General features: G+C 48.5%; 1 protein-coding gene across 1 annotated transcript in view; it reads left to right on the plus strand.

Moving 5' to 3' along the window:
• Positions 1-24,011, plus strand: part of LPCAT3 (lysophosphatidylcholine acyltransferase 3) — a 44,133-nt gene that overhangs the window by 5,426 nt on the left and 14,696 nt on the right. The window contains exons 5-9 of the mRNA XM_063962512.1: positions 3,033-3,070; positions 22,043-22,221; positions 22,299-22,407; positions 23,295-23,381; positions 23,820-23,986. Of these exons, the coding sequence (XP_063818582.1) occupies positions 3,033-3,070; positions 22,043-22,221; positions 22,299-22,407; positions 23,295-23,381; positions 23,820-23,986 (580 nt within the window). The remainder of the gene's footprint in view (positions 1-3,032; positions 3,071-22,042; positions 22,222-22,298; positions 22,408-23,294; positions 23,382-23,819; positions 23,987-24,011) is intronic.

Genomic DNA, 24,011 nt, shown 5'->3' on the forward strand with positions numbered 1-24,011 from the left:
AAGGCAGTAAGGTAGGAGGGGAATAGGAGATAATAGTAACAGGAGACTGTGTGAAGGCAGTAAGGTAGGAGGGGAATAGGAGATAATAGTAACGGGAGACTGTGTGAAGGCAGTAAGGTAGGAGGGGAATAGGAGATAATAGTAACGGGAGACTGTGTGAAGGCAGTAAGGTAGGAGGGGAATAGGAGATAATAGTAACGGGAGACTGTGTGAAGGCAGTAAGGTAGGAGGGGAATAGGAGATAATAGTAACGGGAGACTGTGTGAAGGCAGTAAGGTAGGAGGGGAATAGGAGATAATAGTAACAGGAGACTGTGTGAAGGCAGTAAGGTAGGAGGGGAATAGGAGATAATAGTAACAGGAGACTGTGTGAAGGCAGTAAGGTAGGAGGGGAATAGGAGATAATAGTAACAGGAGACTGTGTGAAGGCAGTAAGGTAGGAGGGGAATAGGAGATAATAGTAACAGGAGACTGTGTGAAGGCAGTAAGGTAGGAGGGGAATAGGAGATAATAGTAACAGGAGACTGTGTGAAGGCAGTAAGGTAGGAGGGGAATAGGAGATAATAGTAACAGGAGACTGTGTGATGGTAGGAGGGGAATAGGAGATAATAGTAACAGGAGACTGTGTGAAGGCAGTAAGGTAGGAGGGGAATAGGAGATAATAGTAATAGGAGACTGTGTGAAGGCAGTAAGGTAGGAGGGGAATAGGAGATAATCGTACGGGAGACTGTGTGAAGGCAGTAAGGTAGGAGGGGAATAGGAGATAATAGTAACAGGAGACTGTGTGAAGGCAGTAAGGTAGGAGGGGAATAGGAGATAATAGTAACAGGAGACTGTGTGAAGGCAGTAAGGTAGGAGGGGAATAGGAGATAATAGTAACGGGAGACTGTGTGAAGGCAGTAAGGTAGAAGGGGAATAGGAGATAATAGTAACAGGAGACTGTGTGAAGGCAGTAAGGTAGGAGGGGAATAGGAGATAATAGTAACAGGAGACTGTGTGAAGGCAGTAAGGTAGGAGGGGAATAGGAGATAATAGTAACGGGAGACTGTGTGAAGGCAGTAAGGTAGGAGGGGAATAGGAGATAATAGTAACGGGAGACTGTGTGAAGGCAGTAAGGTAGGAGGGGAATGGGAGATAATAGTAACGGGAGACTGAAGGCAATAAGGTTAATAAAGAAAATGATGTTATAATTTGAGATGTGGAAGACAGTTCTGTATCCTATTATTGATTAGAGGTATTCAAGATGCAGCCCTCCAGTTGTTGTGGAACTAGATATCCCAGCATGCCCTAGTAGCAAAAAATGTGCAGGGCATGCTGGGATTTGTGGTTCCACAGCAGCTGGAGTGCTACACGTTGAATACCCCTGATATAGATCTTTTCTGAAATACAAGCATTAGAAGTGTTCTTTTATCAGAGCAGGCGTGCTCTGCGTTCTGCATAAAGTCACGCTGTGTGTTCAAAGAACAAATAGGGGCACACACCGGCTAGAATACTGCACCAACTTTGTTTGCATCACTGGCTCATTCGGTAACCGGGTCCTGTGTTAGTAACGCAGCAGCGTTCAGCTGCACTACTATATGAGCGTGGATTTGCAATGAGCATTATAAAAGCAACACAGCAGTTTCCAGTCACTGCCGGACCCCCCCCAGACCATACCCGGCTTCTAAGGTGTCTGGGTTTCCGTGCGCATTTCATACATTGCACTGTTATCAATGCCACCTCTTCCATCGGCCGCGCCTCATTCATGCAGGAGGTATATGTGGCAATGACACAACTGTGCAATACAGGTTGAGTATCCCATATCCAACTATTCCAAAATACGGAATATTCCGAAATACCGACTTTTTTGAGTGAGAGTGAGATAGTGAAACCTTTTGTTTTTTGATGGCTCAATGTACACACACTTTGTTTAATGCACAAAGATATAAAAAATATTGTATTAAATGACCTTCAGGCTGTGTGTATAAGGTGTATATGAAACATAAATGAATTGTGTGAATGTAGATACACTTTGTTTAATGCACAAAGTTATAAAAAATATTGTATTAAATGACCTTCAGGCTGTGTGTATAAGGTGTATATGTAACATAAATACATTCTGTGCTTAGATTTAGGTCCCATCACCATGATATCTCATTATAGTATGCAATTATTCCAAAATACGGAAAAATCCCATATCCAAAATACCTCTGGTCCCAAGCATTTTGGATAAGGGATACTCAACCTGTATTCGTCTTCATTTTAAAGCCTTTTTAGAGCTTCATTAAGAACATGGTTGAGAACAAATCAGACGGCAACTGTAAACACGTGGTACCTGATACACAGGCGGCCGCGGTGGTGATGTTGGCGCAGTTGAGCACTTATTTGCTACTTTGCATGTGCGAAAAGTTCTTAAAACCACTACAGCGCACGCGGTGGCCTGAGTGTACGCAGAGACCGTTGTTGTGTATGGAGTCGCTGGCATTTGAACTGGCGGCGCAAAACCACGGGCGGCCCTGGGCGGTGGCAAAATAAAAGTCTCATGGGCGTATTGTTGGACTTTCATAAGCGTGTTGATGACCGCGGCTGCGTTCCCTAATGCAGAGGCCATGTTTCAGAAGGAGATGCGGCATATGGTGCGCTGTTCTACGCTACCGGCGTAGTTGCACTGTACGAGGACATTGAAAGTGGGAACGTCTCAGGGCTTGCACAGTTGGCGCACACTAAGACATAAGGGGAAGCCTGAAACTGGCATCTGCTACGCTGTGACTTTCGCAAAACGTTGCAGCATCGCCCGCTTCTGAGTTAGTCCCACGGTGGGATACGGCGTGCGCTGAAATGATCCCCGTCTCATATTGCAGTTGTTTTATGGAAAGTGCTATATACTAAAATATACATGTGAGGAATGTATCCATCTGCAGGCAATGCTGGTCCGTTGGGTGTAGGAAGTTCCTGTGGTCAGGGTCTATGAGAAGCCCTCGCCTGGTCCTGTTGTACTGTAACCTGTTCTTCTGAATCCATTGCTAAGTCTCTGCTCCCTTCTCACCCCTACAGGGCTCGCCTTTGATTACTACGATGGCGGAAAAGCCAAGGTTTGTATCCAGTGATCCTGTATCGGAGCCAGGTTCTGCCTTCTCTGTAATTACCCTGTAATCTGCCCATAGTCTACAATTAGCCTGCGCTTCTGCTGTCAGCCTGCCAGTGGTGTTACCTGTCTCTGCAAGACCTGCTTTTATTACAGCCATAACCTATGTAAACCATGTAATCCAGTCTGTATTTACTACTCGAAAGCAGATCTCCGTTCTCTAGGTACCCTGTAACCGGCTGGGATGGGGGAATGTCTCCGCTCCGATGGGCAGCAACGATCTTAATATTTTCTTCTGATTATCTCCTGTCATACTGGCCATTCCGAGGGCTTGCTGAACATTTGAACCAAAGCTTTCATCTTATACTTATTTATTTATTTTCAATTTACATTATACAGATGCGTCCTCCTCATACACCTCTCCTGTTTACGCCTGGTGTGATTCCTGTACTGCTTCCTTTTTTTTTTTTTTTTTAATACCCCCCCATGGTGTACTATGTAGTTAGATCAGTTTTTTGTCACAAAGGATTTGATATAAAGCTGCAGGTGAAGCATAGCAATGCATGGCGCACTTTACTCATACGGGACATCTTTTGTCTGTTTAACCTGAATCGTCTTCTTTTTCCTTCATTGTTCAAGGTTTTCCTCTTCTCTTAGGTTGCTTATAGTGTAATGAGTACTTGGGATTAGTGCGAACTGTATTGGCGTAGCGAAATCCGTGGCGCGCTGAATGTTTGTCGCGGTTGACGGAGGACGGGTGTATGTAGACACATCTGTGTATGGAGGCGAGGAAATGCCCCCTGCACATAGCTGAGTAATGTTTTACTAGAGCTCGTTCTTTCTCATTTCAATGAATAACCTGGAGCTATTTAATGATGTCTTGTTTATGAAAATAGAACTTTTCTAACCATTGCCACAGCTTAAGACAATATACATAAGTAAAGACAAGTAATTAAATTCACGTAGAGACATCATTACACCGTGCATTTAGTATAATTCTGTAGACAGAACAAAGGGAGATGACGCTGCTCACAGGAGCTTACAATCGTCTGCTCCCATGTAAAGACATCTAAATAAATACCCTAAGGTGTCTTTCTCAGATTTCCCCATATACTGTACAGGGGAACCACCGTTCTTTAATCCAGCAGTTTACAGATCAGATTAGGGGTTCTGAATAAACAGCCCTCACGCGTAGCGTGATTTTAGTCCTGGGGGTATATTTACTAAAGGTTGATTTTGTTTGTGTTTGTTCAATCTTTAGATCAATGTTAAATCGATTTTACTCGATGTTGAGCTTCCAGGGTTAAAACACGCATTTACTAGAAGATTTATTTTTTATATATTTTTAAATGTTAGTAAATGTGTGTTTTAACCCTGGAAGCCCAACATTGTTTAAAATCGAACAAAACCAAACAAAATTGACCTTTTAGTAAATATCCCCCCTGGTGATCAGAATGCTCAGACCTCAGTCCTGTCATTTTATTGAATGATAAAGTGTTGGCGTGTGACCACAGTAAAGAGCCTCTTCCTGTTCATTTTCTGCATTTGGTTTCTTTCCTTCTTTATATGTATCTTGCAAGCCTGTGACATTTTGTTCACCTTCCCCCTGTTTCTCTAACGTCCTAGAGGATGCTGGGGACTCCGTAAGGACCATGGGGAATAGACGGGCTCCGCAGGAGATGGGGCACTTTAAGAAAGCTTTGGACTCTGGGTGTGCACTGGCTCCTCCCTCTATGCCCCTCCTCCAGACCTTCTCTGCCTAGAAGCATTTTTGTTTGGATTTTTTCTTTCTACATTTTACTTTTTCATCCACTAGGGGTCACTGGCGTACTCTTGGGATATGGACGACTTCCGCAGGAAACAGGGCACTGAATATTTAAATTTAGAACACTCCACCCCTCCATATCCCAGAGTACCTCAGTGTTTTTTCTGTGCTCGACGTAGCCACAGGTTCTGGGGCTTGGTCCACAATTCTTTTCAATATTTTTATTTTTTTTAGTTAATATTTCTTTTTCATACACATCCCTTTCCCCCTTCCAAAAGGCAGGGTCAGGGATAGTGCAAGCTGCTACTAGCAGCTGTGGCGTGTCGGTCCTCACTAAATGAGCACCCTCACAGCCACACAGACCTCCTGCACACAGGCTGGCCGGCGCTTGCAGAGAAGCCCCGTCGGAGCCTCACCACAAGCAGGAATCAAGGTATGTTGGTCGGGGCGGTCAGCTCACGCTGCCGCCCCGCTGTGTGGGGACAAGGTTTTTTTTAATAGACCGCTGACTACTGGCCGCTAAACAGTCCGCCCACCCGCCGCCGCCGCTGCTCAGAGCGCTTCAGGCGCTCCCCGCTCTCTGTCTTCAGCACGTCCCGCTACCCGGCTCCCGCTCGCGGCCCCACACTTACGCTGCCCGCCCCGCATGCTGCCTCCGCAAACGGAGCATACAGGGGGCATTACACTGCAAGCAGAGGGACAATCAGCGGCACGAGGGGGGATAACCTGCAGCTACAGCAGTATGCTAGGCTGCAGGGTTAATTACACAGGATTTTCATACAGATGTCAGTTTAACGGCTTGTAACCTGTACTGTGATTATAAGTGTAAGCATGGGGGCCATTTTAACCATGCTTCCTGTGTCTTCCTGCTGTGATTCCAGAACGTTCCAGTACTACATCTCTACTCCACCGGAGGTGCATGGGTGTTAGTAGGAATTTGGAATCACATTTCATAGTACTGGCCACGTGTACTGCAATTGGCCAGATATATATATTACACACACCTTAGTACTATTTTACTGAGTCTTGCAAGTGTCTGTTTTTTGTGTATTGTATTGTCTGTCTCCATAATGAGTAAGGCACCAGCAAAAATTAAAAAGCATCACTGTAAAGTCTGTAGCAGTGTGTTACCGGATGGATCTACCACATGTACAGTATGTTTTGTGGATTCAGTTCCGAATACAATTTCTGCTCCGGTTTAAGCCAGTTTCATCCCCGGACCCTCCATGGGAAATGCTAGCCAATGTACTGGCTGGGTTGCAATCAGAATTGACCGCCGCTCGACAAGAGCGGGAAGCGGCAAGATCTGAGTCTAGGGTGAGACCGCCAGAGCTACCGGAGGCGTCTCAGCCTTGCGAAAGTTCCAAATCCATTTTGGGTAGACGGGATAAATTTCATATGTCTTATGATTTACCAGTCTCTGCTATGTTGCATTCTGACGATTCCATGCCAGACCTCACGGCACAAGATGAGGGTGAGGAGGGCGAAGTGGAGTCAGATAGTGAGGATTTTAACAGCTCAGGTATTGATAATCTCATCAGAGCGGTGCGTCAGTCTCTGAAGTTTACAGAAACTGAGGAGCCTCTGACAAATGATCAGGTCGTATTTACTAAACGACAGAGAACTCCAATGTGTTTTCCTGTTTCGGAGTCTCTTAATAAGATGTTAGTAGAAACACGACAGACTCCAGATAAACGGTTTTCTATACCTCGCAGATTTAAGTCTAGTTATCCGTTTCCAGACTCTGTGACATGTACATGGGAGAATCCACCAATAGTTGATTCGTCAGTGTCGAAACTTACAAAGAAATTAACCATACCAGTGCCAGCTGCTACTACGCTTAAAGACCCTTCAGATCGCAAAATAGAAACTATGCTAAAGTCCATGTATGTAGCAGCAGGAATGCTGCTGAGACCTGGCTTGGTTGGCATCTGGGTCACTAAGGCGCTCATAGTATGGATTACAGAACTCAAGTCTGCCCTACATGATGAACACCCTATACTTCTTGCTGATCAAATGTGTGAGGCTGCGGAGTAGCTATGTACAGCTTCTACTGACGTCTGTCAGCTCACTTCTCGTATTTCATCGTCGCTAGTTACGGCACGACGAGCACTCTGGCTGCGTTCTTGGCAAGCGGAGACAGAGGTCAAACGAGGTACAGATGTGTTACCTTACGGTGGCAAGAAGTTGTTTGGTCCTGAATTGGACAGATGGATTTCTGAGGCTACGGGAGGAAAGTCTGTTTTCTTACCATTGCCTCCACCGGTACCAAGATGGAGGTACTCTGGACCTGCGTTCAAATCCTTTAGACCTCAGTCCTTTCGCGGACGTGGCAGAGGAACAGCCACGCCTGGTAGACGTGGACGTGGTTTCCAACAAACTAACACAAGTCGTCAGGACGCTAAGGTCACCGACAAGCCAGTGGCATGACGGGCTACCAGCCCATCTTGGTTCTCTGATTGTGGGAGCACGCCTTCAGACGTTCCATTTGGCGTGGTTCCAGACATCCGCGGATGGGTGGATCCGCAATTTAGTGTTAAGGGGTTACAAAATAGAGTTCGACTGTCTTCTGCCACTGCGGTTTTTCAAGACAGGACTGCCTCTGTCGGACGACAAGAGGGCGGTTCTGCAAATTGCCATTCAGTCCCTACTGGATTCAGCAGTTTTGATTCCGGTCCCTGTACACCAACAGGGTCAGGGTTATTATTCCAGTCTGTTTGTGGTACCGAAGCCAGATGGCTCAGTCAGGCCAATATTGAACTTAAAGGGTCTCAATCGGTACGTAACTTACTACAGATTCAAGATGGAATCTCTGCGCTCAGTGATTGCGGGTTTAGAGCCAAAGGAATTCATGATTGCGCTAGATCTCAAGGATGCGTACTTACACATTCCGTTTTGGCAGCCTCATCAGAGATTCTTGCGGTTTGCAATACGCCAGAACCATTACCAGTTACAGGCTCTACCGTTTGGCCTTTCGTCAGCGCCTCGGGTATTCACCAAAGTGATGTCTGTGATGATAGCTCATCTCAGATCCCTGGGAGTGACAATAGTTCCGTATTTAGACGATCTGCTCATCAAAGCCCCGTCTCAACAGATGCTTCTCCAACATGCGCTGCTAACGTACAATGTACTGGTTCACCACGGTTGGATTGTCAACTTCAAGAAATCACATCTAATTCCGTCTCAACGCCTTCAATTCCTAGGTATGATTTTCGATACGGTCAATCAAAGAATTTACCTACCACAACAGAAAGTACAGATTATTCGCCATCTGGTACAATTAGTGCTCAAGCCACGCACAGTCTCGGTACATCTGTGCATTCGCCTCTTAGGCACAATGGTGGCGGCTTTCGAAGCGCTTCAGTTCGGAAGATTTCACTCACGTCCATTTCAACTGGATGTGCTCGCACAGTGGTCGGGCTCGCATCTGCAGATTCACCACAGGGTGAGGTTGTCGGCAAGGGTGTCTCTACTCTGGTGGCTCAAGGAACACAGTTTAACCACAGGGAAGCTGTTCGGCGGCTGGAATTGGATAATTCTAACGACGGACGCGAGTCTCAGAGGTTGGGGAGCTGTAGTTCAAAATTGTCAACTCCAGGGTCTCTGGGGGGGATCACGAAAGATTGCTGTCTATAAATGTCCTGGAACTCCGCGCAATTTACAATGCACTACGACAAGCAGTACACATGCTTCGCTCTCAGACTGTCCAAGTGCAGTCAGACAACGCAACGGCAGTCGCATACATCAACAAACAAGGAGGAACGAGAAGCCGCATGGCAATGCGGGAAGTAGCTCGAATCCACAATTGGGCAGAATACCACCAGGTGATATTGTCGGCAGTGTTCATTCCGGGAGTGGACAACTGGGAGGCGGATTATCTCAGCCGTCGGGATTTTCATCCAGGAGAATGGGCATTAAATCCAGAGGTGTTTCACATGTTGGTTCAGCGGTGGGGTTACCCTCGGGTGGACCTGATGGCGTCTCGCCACAATCACCAAACGCTCCAGTATGTGTCCAGAACGAGAGATCCAAAGGCAGTGGCGGTGGATGCTCTCACAATCGCGTGGCCGTACAGCCTAGTGTATCTGTTTCCACCGTTTCCGCTGCTCCCTCTGGTGCTAAAACGGATCAAAAGAGAGTCTGTCACAGTCATACTAGTGGCTCCTCATTGGCCTCGAAGAGCTTGGTTCTCTGATCTCCACGGACTACTCGCAGACGATTCTTGGCCGCTCCCTCTACATCCGGACTTGTTACAACAGGGTCCGTTCCTTTACCCCGATTTAGCGCGGCTGCATTTGACGGGGTGGCTGTTGAGACCGCCCTCTTGAGAAGAGAGGGCATTCCGGAATCGGTTATACCAACCATGTTACGTGCTAGGAAGCCAGTTACGGCAGCTCATTATTACAGGATTTGGCGTGCCTATATAGGTTGGTGTGAAGCTCGGAAGTTTCCGACATCAGCTTTCAAGTTATCCCGTCTTTTGTTATTTCTACAGACGGGGTTAGATGGAGGACTGCTTTTATCTACACTAAAGGTGCAGGTATCTGCGTTGTCAATTTATTTTCAAAGGCGATTGGCTCTATTGCCGTCGGTACACACTTTTCTGCAAGGTGTCCTCAGAGTACAGCCTCCATTCATTCCACCTACAGCGCCATGGGACTTGAATCTGGTTTTAGATTTCTTAGTCTTCATATTTTGAACCCTTACAGCAAGTGGATATAAAGTTTCTCACTTGGAAATCAATTTTTCTTCTAGCCTTAGCTTCGGCAAGGCGTGTTTCAGATTTGGGTGCTTTGTCGTGCAAGCCACCGTATTTGGTGTTTCATGATGACAGAGCAGAACTTCGGACGAATCCCGCTTTCTTACCAAAGGTAGTGTCATCTTTTACATCAATCAACCAATAGTAGTTCCTGTGTTAACAGCACATTCGGGAACTCTGAATGTGGTACGCGCTTTACGCGTTTATGTATCCCGAACGTCTACAGTTCGTAAGACGGATACGTTGTTTGTTCTCTATGATGCTGCCAAGATGGGTTGGCCAGCGTCTAAGCAATCCTTATCCAGATGGATAAAACTGACCATACGTCAGGCTTACCTTCATGCTAGGTTACAGCCGCCTACATCAGTAACAGCTCATTCCACACGTTCTGTGGGAACTTCATGGGCAGCTGGTCGTGGAGCTTCTACGACGCAGCTTTGCCGTGCGGCTACATGGTCTTCAGTGCACACGTTTGTGCGCTTTTACAAGTTTGATACGTTTGCGGCATCAGCATCTAGCTTTGGCCGCCTAGTGTTACAGGTGCCAAACAGCTCTCCCGCCCACGGGGGAAGCTTTGGTACGTCCCAAGAGTACTCCAGTGACCCCTAGTGGATGAAAAAGAAAATAGGATTTTGGTACTTACCAGGTAAATCCTTTTCTTTGAATCCATAGGGGGCACTGGACGCCCACCCAGAGCAGTTTTACCTGGTTTGTGGTAAGTTCAGGGGATCTTATGGTAACACACTCTCACCGACTGGTTCAAATTATCAAGTGCTGGTTATGGTGTCAACTGTTTAGTTGTCAGTAACGTTATGTGTCAACTTCATTGTTGTCCGTTATGTTATATGTAATACTCCATTGTCAACCTCTCAATAGCTCCTGTTCGGCTCAGTAAAAAACACTGAGGTACTCTGGGATATGGAGGGGTGGAGTGTTCTAAATTTAAATATTCAGTGCCCTGTTTCCTGTGGAAGTCTTCCATATCCCAAGAGTACTCCAGTGCCCCCTATGGATTCAAAGAAAAGGATTTACCTGGTAAGTACCAAAATCCTATTTCTCTAACGTCCTAGTGGATGCTGGGGACTCCGTCAGGACCATGGGGATTAGCGGCTCCGCAGGAGACAGGGCACAAAAATAAAGCTTTAGGATCAGGTGGTGTGCACTGGCTCCTCCCCCTATGACCCTCCTCCAAGCCTCAGTTAGGTTTTTGTGCCCGTCCGAGCAGGGTGCAATCTAGGTGGCTCTCCTAAAGAGCTGCTTAGAAAAAGTTTTTAGGTTTTTTATTTTACAGTGAGTCCTGCTGGCAACAGGCTCACTGCAACGAGGGACTTAGGGGAGAAGAAGTGAACTCACCTGCGTGCAGGATGGATTGGCTTCTTAGGCTACTGGACACCATTAGCTCCAGAGGGATCGAACACAGGCCCAGCCATGGAGTCCGGTCCCGGAGCCACGCCGCCGACCCCCTTGCAGATGCCGAAAAGCGAAGAGGTCCAGAAACCGGCGGCAGAAGACTTTTCAGTCTTCATGAGGTAGCGCACAGCACTGCAGCTGTGCGCCATTGTTGTCACACACTTCACACCAGCGGTCACGGAGGGTGCAGGGCGCTGCAGGGGGCGCCCTGGGCAGCAATGAGAATACCTTATTCTGGCTAAAAAATACATCACATATAGCCCCTGGGGCTATATGGATGTATTTAACCCCTGCCAGGTCTCTCAAACTCCGGAGAAGAGCCCGCCGAAATAGGGGACGGGGCCTATCTCCTCAGCACACAGCGCCATTTTCCTGCTCAGCTCCGCTGCGAGGAAGGCTCCCAGGACTCTCCCCTGCACTGCACTACAGAAACAGGGTAAAACAGAGAGGGGGGGGGCACTTTTTCTTGGCGTTTTTGATATATATTAAGCTGCTATAAGGGAGACAACACTTCTATAGGGTTGTTCCTATATATTTATAGCGCTTGGGTGTGTGCTGGCAAACTCTCCCTCTGTCTCCCCAAAGGGCTAGTGGGGTCCTGTCTTCGATAAGAGCATTCCCTGTGTGTCTGCTGTGTGTCGGTACGTGTGTGTCGACATGTATGAGGACGATGTTGGTGTGGAGGCGGAGCAATTGCCGGTAATGGTGATGTCACCCCCTAGGGAGTCGACACCGGAATGGATGGCTTTGTTTATGGAATTACGTGATAATGTCAGCACATTACAAAAATCAGTTGACGACATGAGACGGCCGGAAAACTAGTTAGTACCTGTACAGGCGTCTCAGACACCGTCAGGGGCTGTAAAACGCCCTTTACCTCAGTCGGTCGACACAGACCCAGACACGGACACCGAATCTAGTGTCGACGGTGAAGAAACAAACGTATTTTCCAGTAGGGCCACACGTTATATGATCACGGCAATGAAGGAGGCTTTGCATATCTCTGATACTGCATGTACCACAAAAAGGGGTATTATGTGGGGTCTGAAAAAACTACCGGTAGTTTTTCCTGAATCAGACGAATTGAATGAAGTGTGTGATGAAGCGGGGGTTAACCCCGATAGAAAACTGCTAATTTCAAAGAAGTTATTGGCATTATATCCTTTCCCGCCAGAGGTTAGGGCGCGCTGGGAAACACCCCCTAGGGTGGATAAGGCGCTCACACGCTTATCAAAACAAGTGGCGTTACCGTCTCCAGAAACGGCCGCCCTCAAGGATCCAGCGGATAGGAGGCTGGAAACTACCCTGAAAAGTATATACACTCATACTGGTGTTATACTGCGACCAGCCATCGCCTCTGCATGGATGTGCAGTGCTGGGGTGGTTTGGTCGGATTCCCTGACTGAAAATATTGATACCCTAGATAGGGACAGTATTTTATTGACTTTAGAGCAATTAAAGGATGCTTTTCTTTATATGCGAGATGCTCAGAGGGATATTTGCACTCTGGCATCGAGAGTAAGTGCGATGTCCATATCTGCCAGAAGAAGTTTATGGACGCGACAATGGTCAGGTGATGCGGATTCCAAACGGCATATGGAAGTATTGCCGTATAAGGGGGAGGAATTATTTGGGGTCGGTCTATCGGATTTGGTGGCCACGGCAACAGCCGGGAAATCCACCTTTTTACCTCAGGTCCCCTCCCAACAGAAAAAGACACCGTCTTTTCAGCCGCAGTCCTTTCGTTCCTATAGGAACAAGCGGGCGAAAGGACAGTCATATTTGCCCCGAGGCAAAGGAAAGGGTAAGAGTGCACCAAGCAGCTTCTTCCCACGAGCAGAAGCCCCCCCCGGCTTCTGCAAAGCCCTCAGCATGACGTTGGGGCTTTACAAGCGGACTCAGGGGCGGTGGGGGGTCGACTCAAGAATTTCAGCGCACAGTGGGCTCACTCACAGGTGGACCCCTCGATCCTGCAGATAGTATCTCAGGGTTACAGGTTGGAATTCGAGAAGTCTCCCCCTCGCCGGTTCCTAAAGTCTGCTCTGCCAACGTCTCCCTCAGACAGGGCGACGGTATTGGAAGCCATTCACAAGCTGTATTCTCAGCAGGTGATAGTCAAGGTACCCCTCCTACAACAGGGAAAGGGGTATTATTCCACACTATTTGTGGTACCGAAGCCGGACGGCTCGGTAAGACCTATTCTAAATCTGAAATCTTTGAACCTGTACATAAAAAAAAAAAATTCAAGTTCAAGATGGAGTCACTCAGAGCAGTGATAGCGAATCTGGAAGAAGGGGACTCTATGGTGTCCCTGGACATCAAGGATGCTTACCTGCATGTCCCAATTTGCCCTTCACATCAAGGGTACCTCAGGTTCGTGGTGCAAAACTGTCATTATCAGTTTCAGACGCTGCCGTTTGGATTGTCCACGGCACCTCGGGTCTTTACCAAGGTAATGGCCGAAATGATGTTTCTTCTGCGAAGAAAAGGCGTATTAATTATCCCTTACTTGGACGATCTCCTGATAAGGGCAAGGTCCAGGGAACAGCTGGAGGACGTAGTAGCACTAACCCAAATAGTGCTGCAACAGCACGGGTGGATTCTGAATTTTCCAAAATCTCAATTGACCCCGACGACACGTCTGCTGTTCCTGGGAATGATTCTGGACACGGTTCAGAAAAAGGTGTTTCTTCCGGAGGAGAAAGCCAGGGAGTTATCCGAACTTGTCAGGAACCTCCTAAAACCAGGGAAAGTGTCTGTGCATCAATGCACAAGAGTCCTGGGAAAGATGGTGGCTTCTTACGAAGCGATTCCATTCGGCAGATTCCACGCACGAACTTTTCAGTGGGATCTGCTGGACAAATGGTCCGGATCACATCTGCAGATGCATCAGCGGATAACCTTATCGCCACGGACAAGGGTGTCTCTTCTGTGGTGGTTGCAGAGTGCTCATCTGTTAGAGGGCCGCAGATTCGGCATACAGGACTGGGTCCTGGTGACCACGGATGCCAGTCTGAGAGGCTGGGGAGCGGTCACACAGGGAAGAAACTTCCAGGGAGTATGGTCAAGCCTGGAGATGTCTCTTCACATAAATATCCTGGAGCTAAGAGCGATTTACAATGCTCTAAGCCTGGCAAAACCCCTGCTTCAGGGTCAGCCGGTGTTGATCCAGTCGGACAATATCACGGCAGTCGCCCACGTAAACAGACAGGGCGGCACAAGAAGCAGGAGAGCAATGGCAGAAGCTGCAAGGATTCTTCGCTGGGCGGAAGATCATGTGATAGCACTGTCAGCAGTGTTCATTCCGGGAGTGGACAACTGGGAAGCAGACTTCCTCAGCAGACACGATCTACACCCGGGAGAGTGGGGACTTCATCCAGAAGTCTTCCACATGATTGTGAACCGTTGGGAAAAACCAAAGGTGGACATGATGGCGTCTCGCCTCAACAAAAAACTGGACAGGTATTGCGCCAGGTCTAGAGACCCTCAGGCAATAGCTGTGGACGCTCTGGTAACACCGTGGGTGTTCCAGTCAGTGTATGTGTTTCCTCCTCTGCCTCTCATACCAAAAGTACTGAGAATTATACGGCAAAGGGGAGTAAGAACGATACTCGTGGCTCCGGATTGGCCAAGAAGAACTTGGTACCCGGAACTTCAGGAGATGCTCACGGAAGATCCGTGGCCTCTACCTCTAAGACGGGACCTGCTTCAGCAGGGACCGTGTCTATTCCAAGACTTACCGCGGCTGCGTTTGACGGCATGGCGGTTGAACGCCGAATTCTAAGGGAAAAAGGCATTCCGGAAGAGGTCATTCCTACACTGGTAAAAGCCAGGAAGGAGGTGACTGCACAACATTATCACCGCATTTGGAGAAAATATGTTGCGTGGTGTGAGGCCAGGAAGGCCCCCACGGAGGAATTTCAATTGGGTCGATTCCTACATTTCCTGCAAACAGGATTGTCTATGGGCCTCAAATTGGGGTCCATTAAGGTTCAAATTTCGGCCCTGTCGATTTTCTTCCAGAAAGAATTGGCTTCAGTTCCTGAAGTCCAGACTTTTGTAAAAGGAGTACTACATATACAGCCCCCGGTTGTGCCCCCAGTGGCTCCGTGGGACCTTAATGTAGTTTTGGATTTTCTCAAATCCCATTGGTTTGAGCCACTCAAATCGGCGGATTTGAAATATCTTACATGGAAAGTAACCATGCTACTGGCCCTGGCTTCAGCCAGGAGAGTGTCAGAATTGGCGGCTTTATCGTATAAAAGCCCATATCTGATTTTCCATTCGGACAGGGCAGAACTGCGGACGCGTCCTCATTTTCTGCCTAAGGTGGTGTCAGCGTTTCACCTGAACCAGCCTATTGTGGTGCCTGCGGCTACTAGCGATTTGGAGGATTCCAAGTTGCTGGACGTTGTCAGGGCATTGAAAATATATATTTCAAGGACGGCTGGAGTCAGAAAATCTGACTCGCTGTTTATACTGTATGCACCCAACAAGCTGGGTGCTCCTGCTTCTAAGCAGACGATTGCTCGTTGGATTTGTAGCACAATTCAACTTGCACATTCTGTGGCAGGCCTGCCACAGCCTAAATCTGTCAAGGCCCATTCCACAAGGAAGGTGGGCTCATCCTGGGCGGCTGCCCGTGGGGTCTCGGCATTACAACTCTGCCGAGCAGCTACGTGGTCGGGGGAGAACACGTTTGTAAAATTCTACAAATTTGATACCCTGGCTAAAGAGGACCTGGAGTTCTCTCATTCGGTGCTGCAGAGTCATCCGCACTCTCCCGCCCGTTTGGGAGCTTTGGTATAATCCACATGGTCCTGACGGAGTCCCCAGCATCCACTAGGACGTCAGAGAAAATAAGATTTTACTTACCGATAAATCTATTTCTCGTAGTCCGTAGTGGATGCTGGGCGCCCATCCCAAGTGCGGATTGTCTGCAATACTTGTACATAGTTATTGTTACAAAAAAATCGGGTTGTTATTGTTGTGAGCCGTCTGTTCAGAGGCTCCTACGTTTGTCATACTGTTAACTGGGTTCAGATCACAAGTTGTACGGTGTGATTGGTGTGGCTGGTATGAGTCTTACCCGGGATTCAAAATCCTTCCTTATTGTGTACGCTCGTCCGGGCACAGTATCCTAACTGAGGCTTGGAGGAGGGTCATAGGGGGAGGAGCCAGTGCACACCACTTGATCCTAAAGCTTTATTTTTGTGCCCTGTCTCCTGCGGAGCCGCTAATCCCCATGGTCCTGACGGAGTCCCCAGCATCCACTACGGACTACGAGAAATAGATTTATCGGTAAGTAAAATCTTATTTTTTTTCACAGGGAGCACTGCTGGCAACAGGCTCCCTGCCTCGTGGGACTGAGGAGAGAGGAGCAGACCTTTTTGTCAAAGATAGGCTCTGCTTCCTCGGCTACTGGACACCATTAGCTCCAGAGGGGGTGAACGCAGGTTCTTACTGGGCGTCCACCCCCGGAGCTGCGCCGCCGTTCTCCTCACAGAGCTAGAAGACAGAAGTCGTCAGGCGGCAGAAGCCTTCAGCTTCACTGAGGTAACGCACAGCACTGCAGCTGTGCGTCATTGCTCCCATACACCTCACATACTCCGGTCACTGTAAGGGCGCAGGGGGGGGCGCCCTGGGCGGCAATATAAACCTCTGCATGGCATAAAGAATATATACATGTACAGGTGGGCTCTGTACATGTATATAAAAGAGCCCCCGCCATATTTCACTAAGTTTGAGCGGGACAGAAGCCCGCCACCGAGGGGGCGGGGCTTCTCCCTCAGCACTCACCAGCGCCATTTTCTCTCCACAACACTGCTGAGAGGAAGCTCCCCGGACTCTCCCCTGCTTACACACGGTGAAAGGTTGCTTAAAAGAGAGGGGGGGGCACATAATTGGCGGTTTACATATTATACAGCGCTGCTGGGGAAAAACTATTTGTGTTGGTCTCCAGGGTTATTGCGCTGGGGTGTGTGCTGGCTTACTCTCTCTCTGTCTCTCCAAAGGGCCTTGACAGGGATACTGTCTTCAGGAAAGGGGTTCCCTGTGTGTGTGAAGTGTCGGTACGCGTGTGTCGACATGTTTGACGAGGAAGGCTCGCTTAATGTGGAGGGGGAGTGCTTGAATGTCAGGTCGCCGTCGGCAACGCCGACACCAGAATGGGTGGATATGCTGAATGTCTTGAATGCAAATGTCAATCTATTGCATAAAAGATTAGACAAAGCTAGGGATCAGTCAGGTAGGCAGTCCATGCCTGTCCCTGGGGCGCCAGGTCCTTCGGGGTCTCAGAAGCGCACCATATCCCAGATCGATGACACAGATACCGACACAGATACTGACTCTAGTGTCGACTATGAAGATGCAAAATTACAGCCAAAGGTGGCTAAGGGTATATGGTACATGATTATGGCCATTAAAGAGGTTTTGCATATTACTGAGGAACCCCCTGTCCCTGACACGAGGGTACACATGTATAAAGGGAAAAAACCTGAAGTCACTTTCCCATCCTCATTTGAATTAAGTGACTTGTGCGAAAAGGCTTGGGAATCTCCGGATAGGAGACCACAAGTTCCCAAAAGGATTCTCATGGCGTATCCTTTTCCACAAACTGATAGGATACGCTGGGAATCTTCGCCAAAAGTTGACAAGGCGCTGACACGTTTGTCCAAAAAGGTGGCACTGCCTTCTCGGGATACGGCTTCCCTCAAGGAAGCTGCTGATCGCAGGCAGGAAATTACCTTAAAGCACATTTACAATCATTCCGGTACTATTGCTCGACCGGCTATGGCGTTGGCCTGGGTTTGTAGTGCGGTTGTAGCATGGGCAGATTCCTTATCTACGGAAATTGACACCTTAGATAGGGACGCCATTCAAATGACCATAGAGCATATCAGAGCTGCTGCCTTGTATATGAGGGATGCTCAGAGAGACATTTGTTTATTAAGCTCCAGAATAAATGCTATGTCTATTTCTGCTAGGTGGCTCTTGTGGACCCGACAGTGGACGGGAGATGCCGATTCAAAGCGGCATATGGAGTCCTTGCCTTACAAGGGGGTGGAGTTGTTTGGAGACGGCCTCTCTGATCTTGTCTCTATGGCTACGGCTGGTAAGTCAAATTTCTTACCTTATGTCCCCCCGCAACATACAAAAAAGGCACCTCATTATCAAATGCAGTCCTTTCGTTCCAATAAAAACAAGAAGGTACGTGGATCATCCTTTGTTGCCAGAGGGAAAGGCAGGGGAAAAAAGCTGCACACTGCTAGTTCCCAAGAGCAAAAGTCCTCCCCCGCGTCTGCAAAGTCCACCGCATGACGCTGGGGCTTTCCGGGGGGAGGCAGATCTGGTGGGGCTCGTCTTCGATTTTTCAGCCACGTCTGGGTTCACTCGCAGGTGGATCCCTGGGCATTAGAGATTGTTTCCCAGGGATACAGGCTGGAATTCGAAGACTTGCCTCCTCGCCGGTTTTTCAAATCGGCTCTGCCGGCTTCCCCGTCAGAGAGGAAGCTAGTGTTGACAGCAATCCAAAAATTGTATATTCAACAGGTGATTGTCACAGTTCCTCATCTCCAGCAAGGAGAGGGATATTACTCAACCCTGTTTGTGGTCCCGAAACCGGACGGTTCGGTCAGACCCATTTTAAACCTGAAATCTCTGAACCTGTACTTGAAGAGGTTCAAGTTCAAAATGGAATCACTTAGGGCGGTCATCGCCAGCCTGGAGGGGGGGGGATTGGATGGTGTCCCAGGGCATAAAGGATGCTTACCTTCATGTTCCGATATTCCCCCCGCATCAGGCGTTCCTGAGATTTGCAGTGCAGGACTGTCACTACCAATTTCAGACGTTGCCGTTTGGGCTTTCCACGGCCCCGAGAATTTTCACCAAGGTAATGGCGGAAATGATGGTGCTCCTGCGCAGGCAGGGGGTCACAATTATACCATACTTGGACGATCTCCTCATAAAGGCGAGATCTCGGGAGAGCGTGTCTCTGTCCATGAAGACGTTGCAGTTACACAGCTGGATTCTCAATATACCGAAGTCCCAGCTAGTCCCTACAATGCGTCTGACCTTTTTGGGGCTGATTCTAGACACAGACCAGAAAAAGGTTTTTCTTCCTATCGAAAAGGTTCAGGAACTCATAGCCATGGTCGGGAACCTATTAAAACCAAAAAAGGTTTCAGTGCATCATTGCACGCGGGTCCTGGGGAAGATGGTGGCTTCCTACGAGGCCATCCCTTTCGGCAGGTTCCATGCGAGGACCTTTCAATGGGACCTTTTGGACAAGTGGTCCGGGTCCCATCTGCAAATGCATCAAAAGATCACCCTGTCTCCCAGGACCAGGGTATCTCTCCTGTGGTGGCTGAACAGTGCTCACCTACTAGAAGGTCGCAGGTTCGGCATTCAGGACTGGGTCCTGGTGACCACAGACGCAAGCCTCCGAGGCTGGGGAGCAGTGACACTGGGAAGAAATTTCCAAGGTCTCTGGTCAAGCCTAGAGTCTTGTCTCCACATCAACGTCCTGGAGTTGAGGGCCATATACAACGTCCTGCGTCAAGCGGAGGAATTGCTTCGGAGAAAACCGGTTCTGATTCAGTCAGACAATGTCACGGCAGTGGCTCATATAAACCGCCAAGGCGGAACAAGGAGCAGAATGGCCATGGCAGAAGCGACCAGGATTCTACGCTGGGCGGAAGGCCATGTAAGCGCGCTGTCAGCGGTGTTCATCCCGGGGGTGGACAACTGGGAGGCGGACTTCCTCAGCAGGCACGACCTGCATCCGGGAGAGTGGGGACTTCATCATGAAGTCTTCGCACAGATCACGGATCGTTGGGGACTGCCTCAAATCGACATGATGGCATCCCGTCTCAACAAAAAGCTGAAGCGTTATTGCGCCAGGTCAAGGGACCCTCAGGCGGTAGCAGTAGACGCTCTGGTGACACCTTGGGTGTTCAGATCGGTCTATGTGTTTCCTCCTCTTCCTCTCATACCCAAGGTGTTGAGAATAATACGAAGAAGCAGGGTCAGAACAATCCTCATTGTTCCAGATTGGCCACGGAGGACTTGGTATCCAGAGCTGCAAAAGTTGCTCGCAGGGGATCCGTAGCCTCTTCCTCTAAGGCAGGACCTGCTGCGGCAGGGGCCCTGTCTGTACCAAGACTTACCGCGGCTGCGTTTGACGGCATGGCGGTTGAACGCCGGATCCTAGCGGAAAAAGGAATTCCGGAGGAAGTCATTCCTACCCTGATCAAGGCTAGGAAAGATGTGACGTTAAAACATTATCACCATATATGGCGGAAATATGTTTCTTGGTGTGAGGCCAGAGCTGCTCCTACGGAGGAGTTCCATTTGGGCCGTCTACTCCACTTCCTTCAAACAGGAGTGACTTTGGGCCTAAAATTAGGGTCCATAAAGGTCCAGATTTCGGCCTTATCGATTTTCTTTCAAAGAGAATTGGCCTCTATTCCTGAAGTACAGACGTTTGTGAAGGGAGTGCTGCATATTCAGCCTCCTTTTGTACCTCCGGTGGCGCCTTGGGATCTTAACGTGGTGTTACGGTTCCTCAAGTCACCTTGGTTTGAACCACTCAAAACTGTGGAGTTGAAATACCTCACGTGGAAAGTGGTCATGTTGTTGGCGTTAGCTTCGGCAAGACGTGTTTCCGAATTGGCGGCTTTATCACATAAAAGCCCATACTTGGTTTTTCACGTGGATAGGGCAGAGTTGAGGACTCGCCCTCACTTTCTGCCAAAAGTGGTCTCCTCTTTTCATGTGAACCAACCCATTGTCGTGCCTGTGGCTACACGGGACTTGGAGGATTCCGAGTCCCTGGATGTAGTCAGGGCTTTGAAGATTTATGTGACCAGAACGGCTAGAATCAGGAAGACTGAAGCTTTGTTCGTTCTGTATGCGGCCAACAAGGTTGGCGCTCCTGCTTCAAAGCAGACTATTGCTCGCTGGATCTGTAACACGATTCAGCAGGCGCATTCTACGGCAGGATTGCCGTTACCGAAATCGGTTAAGGCCCACTCCACTAGGAAAGTGGGCTCTTCTTGGGCGGCTGCCCGAGGGGTCTCGGCATTACAGTTGTGCCGAGCAGCTACTTGTTCGGGGACAAACACCTTTGCAAAGTTCTATAAGTTTGATACCCTGGCTGAGGAGGACCTCCTGTTTGCTCAATCGGTGCTGCAGAGTCATCCGCACTCTCCCGTCCGTTTGGGAGCTTTGGTATAATCCCCATGGTCCTTACGGAGTCCCCAGCATCCTCTAGGACGTTGGAGAAAATAAGATTTTACTTACCGGTAAATCTATTTCTCGTAGTCCGTAGAGGATGCTGGGCGCCCGTCCCAAGTGCGGACTTCTTCTGCAAGACTTGTATATAGTTATTGCTTACATAAGGGATATGTTCTAGTTTTCGGTGGTACCGTGGCTATGTTGTTGTTCATACTGTTAACTGGGTAAGTTTATCACAAGTTATACGGTGTGATTGGTGTGGCTGGTATGAATCTCGCCCTTAGATTTACAAAAATCCTTCCTCGTACTGTCCATCTCCTCTGGGCACAGTTTCCCTAACTGAGGTCTGGAGGAGGGTCATAGAGGGAGGAGCCAGTGCACACCCAGAGTCCAAAGCTTTCTTAAAGTGCCCTATCTCCTGCGGAGCCCGTCTATTCCCCATGGTCCTTTACGGAGTCCCCAGCATCCTCTACGGACTACGAGAAATAGATTTACCTGTAAGTAAAATCTTATTATTACACACTAGTAAATTTGGATCCATCACTCGCCGGGTCACCCCAGGCTTCTGTTAAACTTGCCCTTTCCCTTCTTCACCCTCTACGTGACACTGACCCATCTCTGTTACGGCCTGTTGCAACCATCGGGGGAAGAGGAGGGTGCATGCCCTGACTCCAACTGCTCATGCCGGGATCTGGACAGACCTCTAGGATTATTATATGGGCTACGTGTTTACAGTTATTATTTGGGAAATGTGCTAAATGTTTTCTGTCACTGAATGGAGTTTATACTTTCTCTTGTCTTCCTCACAGACCACGCTGAACCCTGAGCAGCAGCGCTATGCAGTGTCGCGAGTCCCCACGTTGCTGGAGGTCTGTGGCTTCTCCTATTACTATGGGGGTTTTTTAGTAGGCCCCCAGTTCTCTATGTGCAGCTACCTGAAGCTGGTGACCGGCCAGCTGACTGATGTGGAGGGAGAGAAGCCGAACAGGTGAGGTTGGGACTACAGGATAAGCTGCGTTCCTCACTAGCACTGAGAGTGACGTCCTTGTTTCTGTCTCTGAGCAGCGTCCTGCCAGCGATGAAGCGTTTGTGCCTTGGATTCTTCTTTCTGACGATATACACAGTGTTTTCCCCCTACCTGCCTGACAACTACTTCTTGACGGAAGAGTATGCGGTGAGAGACCTCAGTAGCTTAGAGCGGGAGGAGTGGAGGCGGCAGGAGGGCTGTACAGTGTGCAGAGAGGAATAACCGGTGCCCAACGTGCAGACTGTTTGCCGGCAGGAATAAAAGTATATAGGTGGCAGCAATTTGCACCACCGGAATGTACAAACTTGCTATAGGGGAGAAAAAGTAAAATGTTCAGTGCTGTAAATGTCCCATGTGTTGTATACAGAAAGTTTGCAGCTTAAAGCGACAATTTTATGATATAAATGATATTGTTTCTCCATGTTACTATTGATGATGGAAAAATTCAGCAGCTGTTCCAGTGTCCTGTGACTATGTTGCAATCACATTCAAATGGCTCATAAAATAGTGAGCAGCTGGACTTTGGAATACACTTCTGAGCTCTGTTTTAACTGTGATATCCACCCCATCCTTCTTCCCTCACGGCTTTCACATGACATGCTGACATTCCGAGTCTCAGTTCTTGCACTTTCAGACGCACAACTGTACACTATGGAAAGTGCTTGCAGCTGCATTTGCACAAAGTTGCAGAAGCAAAACAAGCAAGAACCTCACACATGGACGCCGCAGCTTCCAACTCTGTCAGCACCAATGTGGTCAGAGAATGTTCTGTGTACTGGCATCTCCCCCCATCCTTCTCCCTCCTCCGCCATCACGTCTCTGTAGCTGGCAGCCATATTTTGTTTCCCACCAGAGAGATTTTGAAAAGGAGATAATTATTTCTCAAGACATCTATAATAATTCTGATACGTACTTGGCAAAATAAAATTCTATGTAGGCTTGCTGTTTTATGATTGGTCAAGACAGTACGGCTGACATTTTATTTCAACCAACTTATGGATCCCAATATTTGACCGTTTCCTCTTTTGTTACAGAACGAGCCGCTCTGGTACCGCTGTGTGTACATGACGATTTGGGGCAAAGTGACTCTGTATAAATATGTGACCTGCTGGCTGGTGACGGTGAGTGCCGACCTGATCTCCCTGTGCGTGTTGTGTAGGAGAGAAGTGTGATATGTCAGTACATATGTGTCCCAACAACAGTTATTTGTATAAGAAATTGAAATGGAGGCTATGTTGTCATAACCAGCGCTCTAAGTCTGGGTACACATTAAGACGTCCGGCAAGCTTGTCGATGGTCTGGGCCATGTAAGATTTCCTGTACACACCAGGAAGATTTAATGAACAACGGAATGATCGATGTTCAGTTCTTCATTAATATGCAATCCGCGGAAGTGTGCAATTGAGCGTACACACAAGACCATATGCACTATCAGCCTGATGTGTACCCCCCCTAAGAGACCTCTACCTTCGCGTGTACTGTCTCTGATGTAACCTATCCATAATCCTGCTGTGTCCTTTCCTGCACACCTCACCGGCCGCTTCCCCCGTCTCCCGCAGGAAGGTGTCTGTATTCTCTCCGGCCTTGGTTACAACGGGAAAGATGAAACAGGCGAAGCTCGCTGGGATGCCTGCGCCAATATGAAGGTGTGGCAGTTTGAAACCACACCCCTTTTCACAGGAACCATCGCCAGCTTCAACATCAATACCAATGACTGGGTGGCGAGGTGAGAGGAACTTTTTATCCTTCCA

Source organism: Pseudophryne corroboree, chromosome 3 (genome assembly GCF_028390025.1).
Source record: "Pseudophryne corroboree isolate aPseCor3 chromosome 3, aPseCor3.hap2, whole genome shotgun sequence".
Taxonomy (NCBI): domain Eukaryota; kingdom Metazoa; phylum Chordata; class Amphibia; order Anura; family Myobatrachidae; genus Pseudophryne; species Pseudophryne corroboree.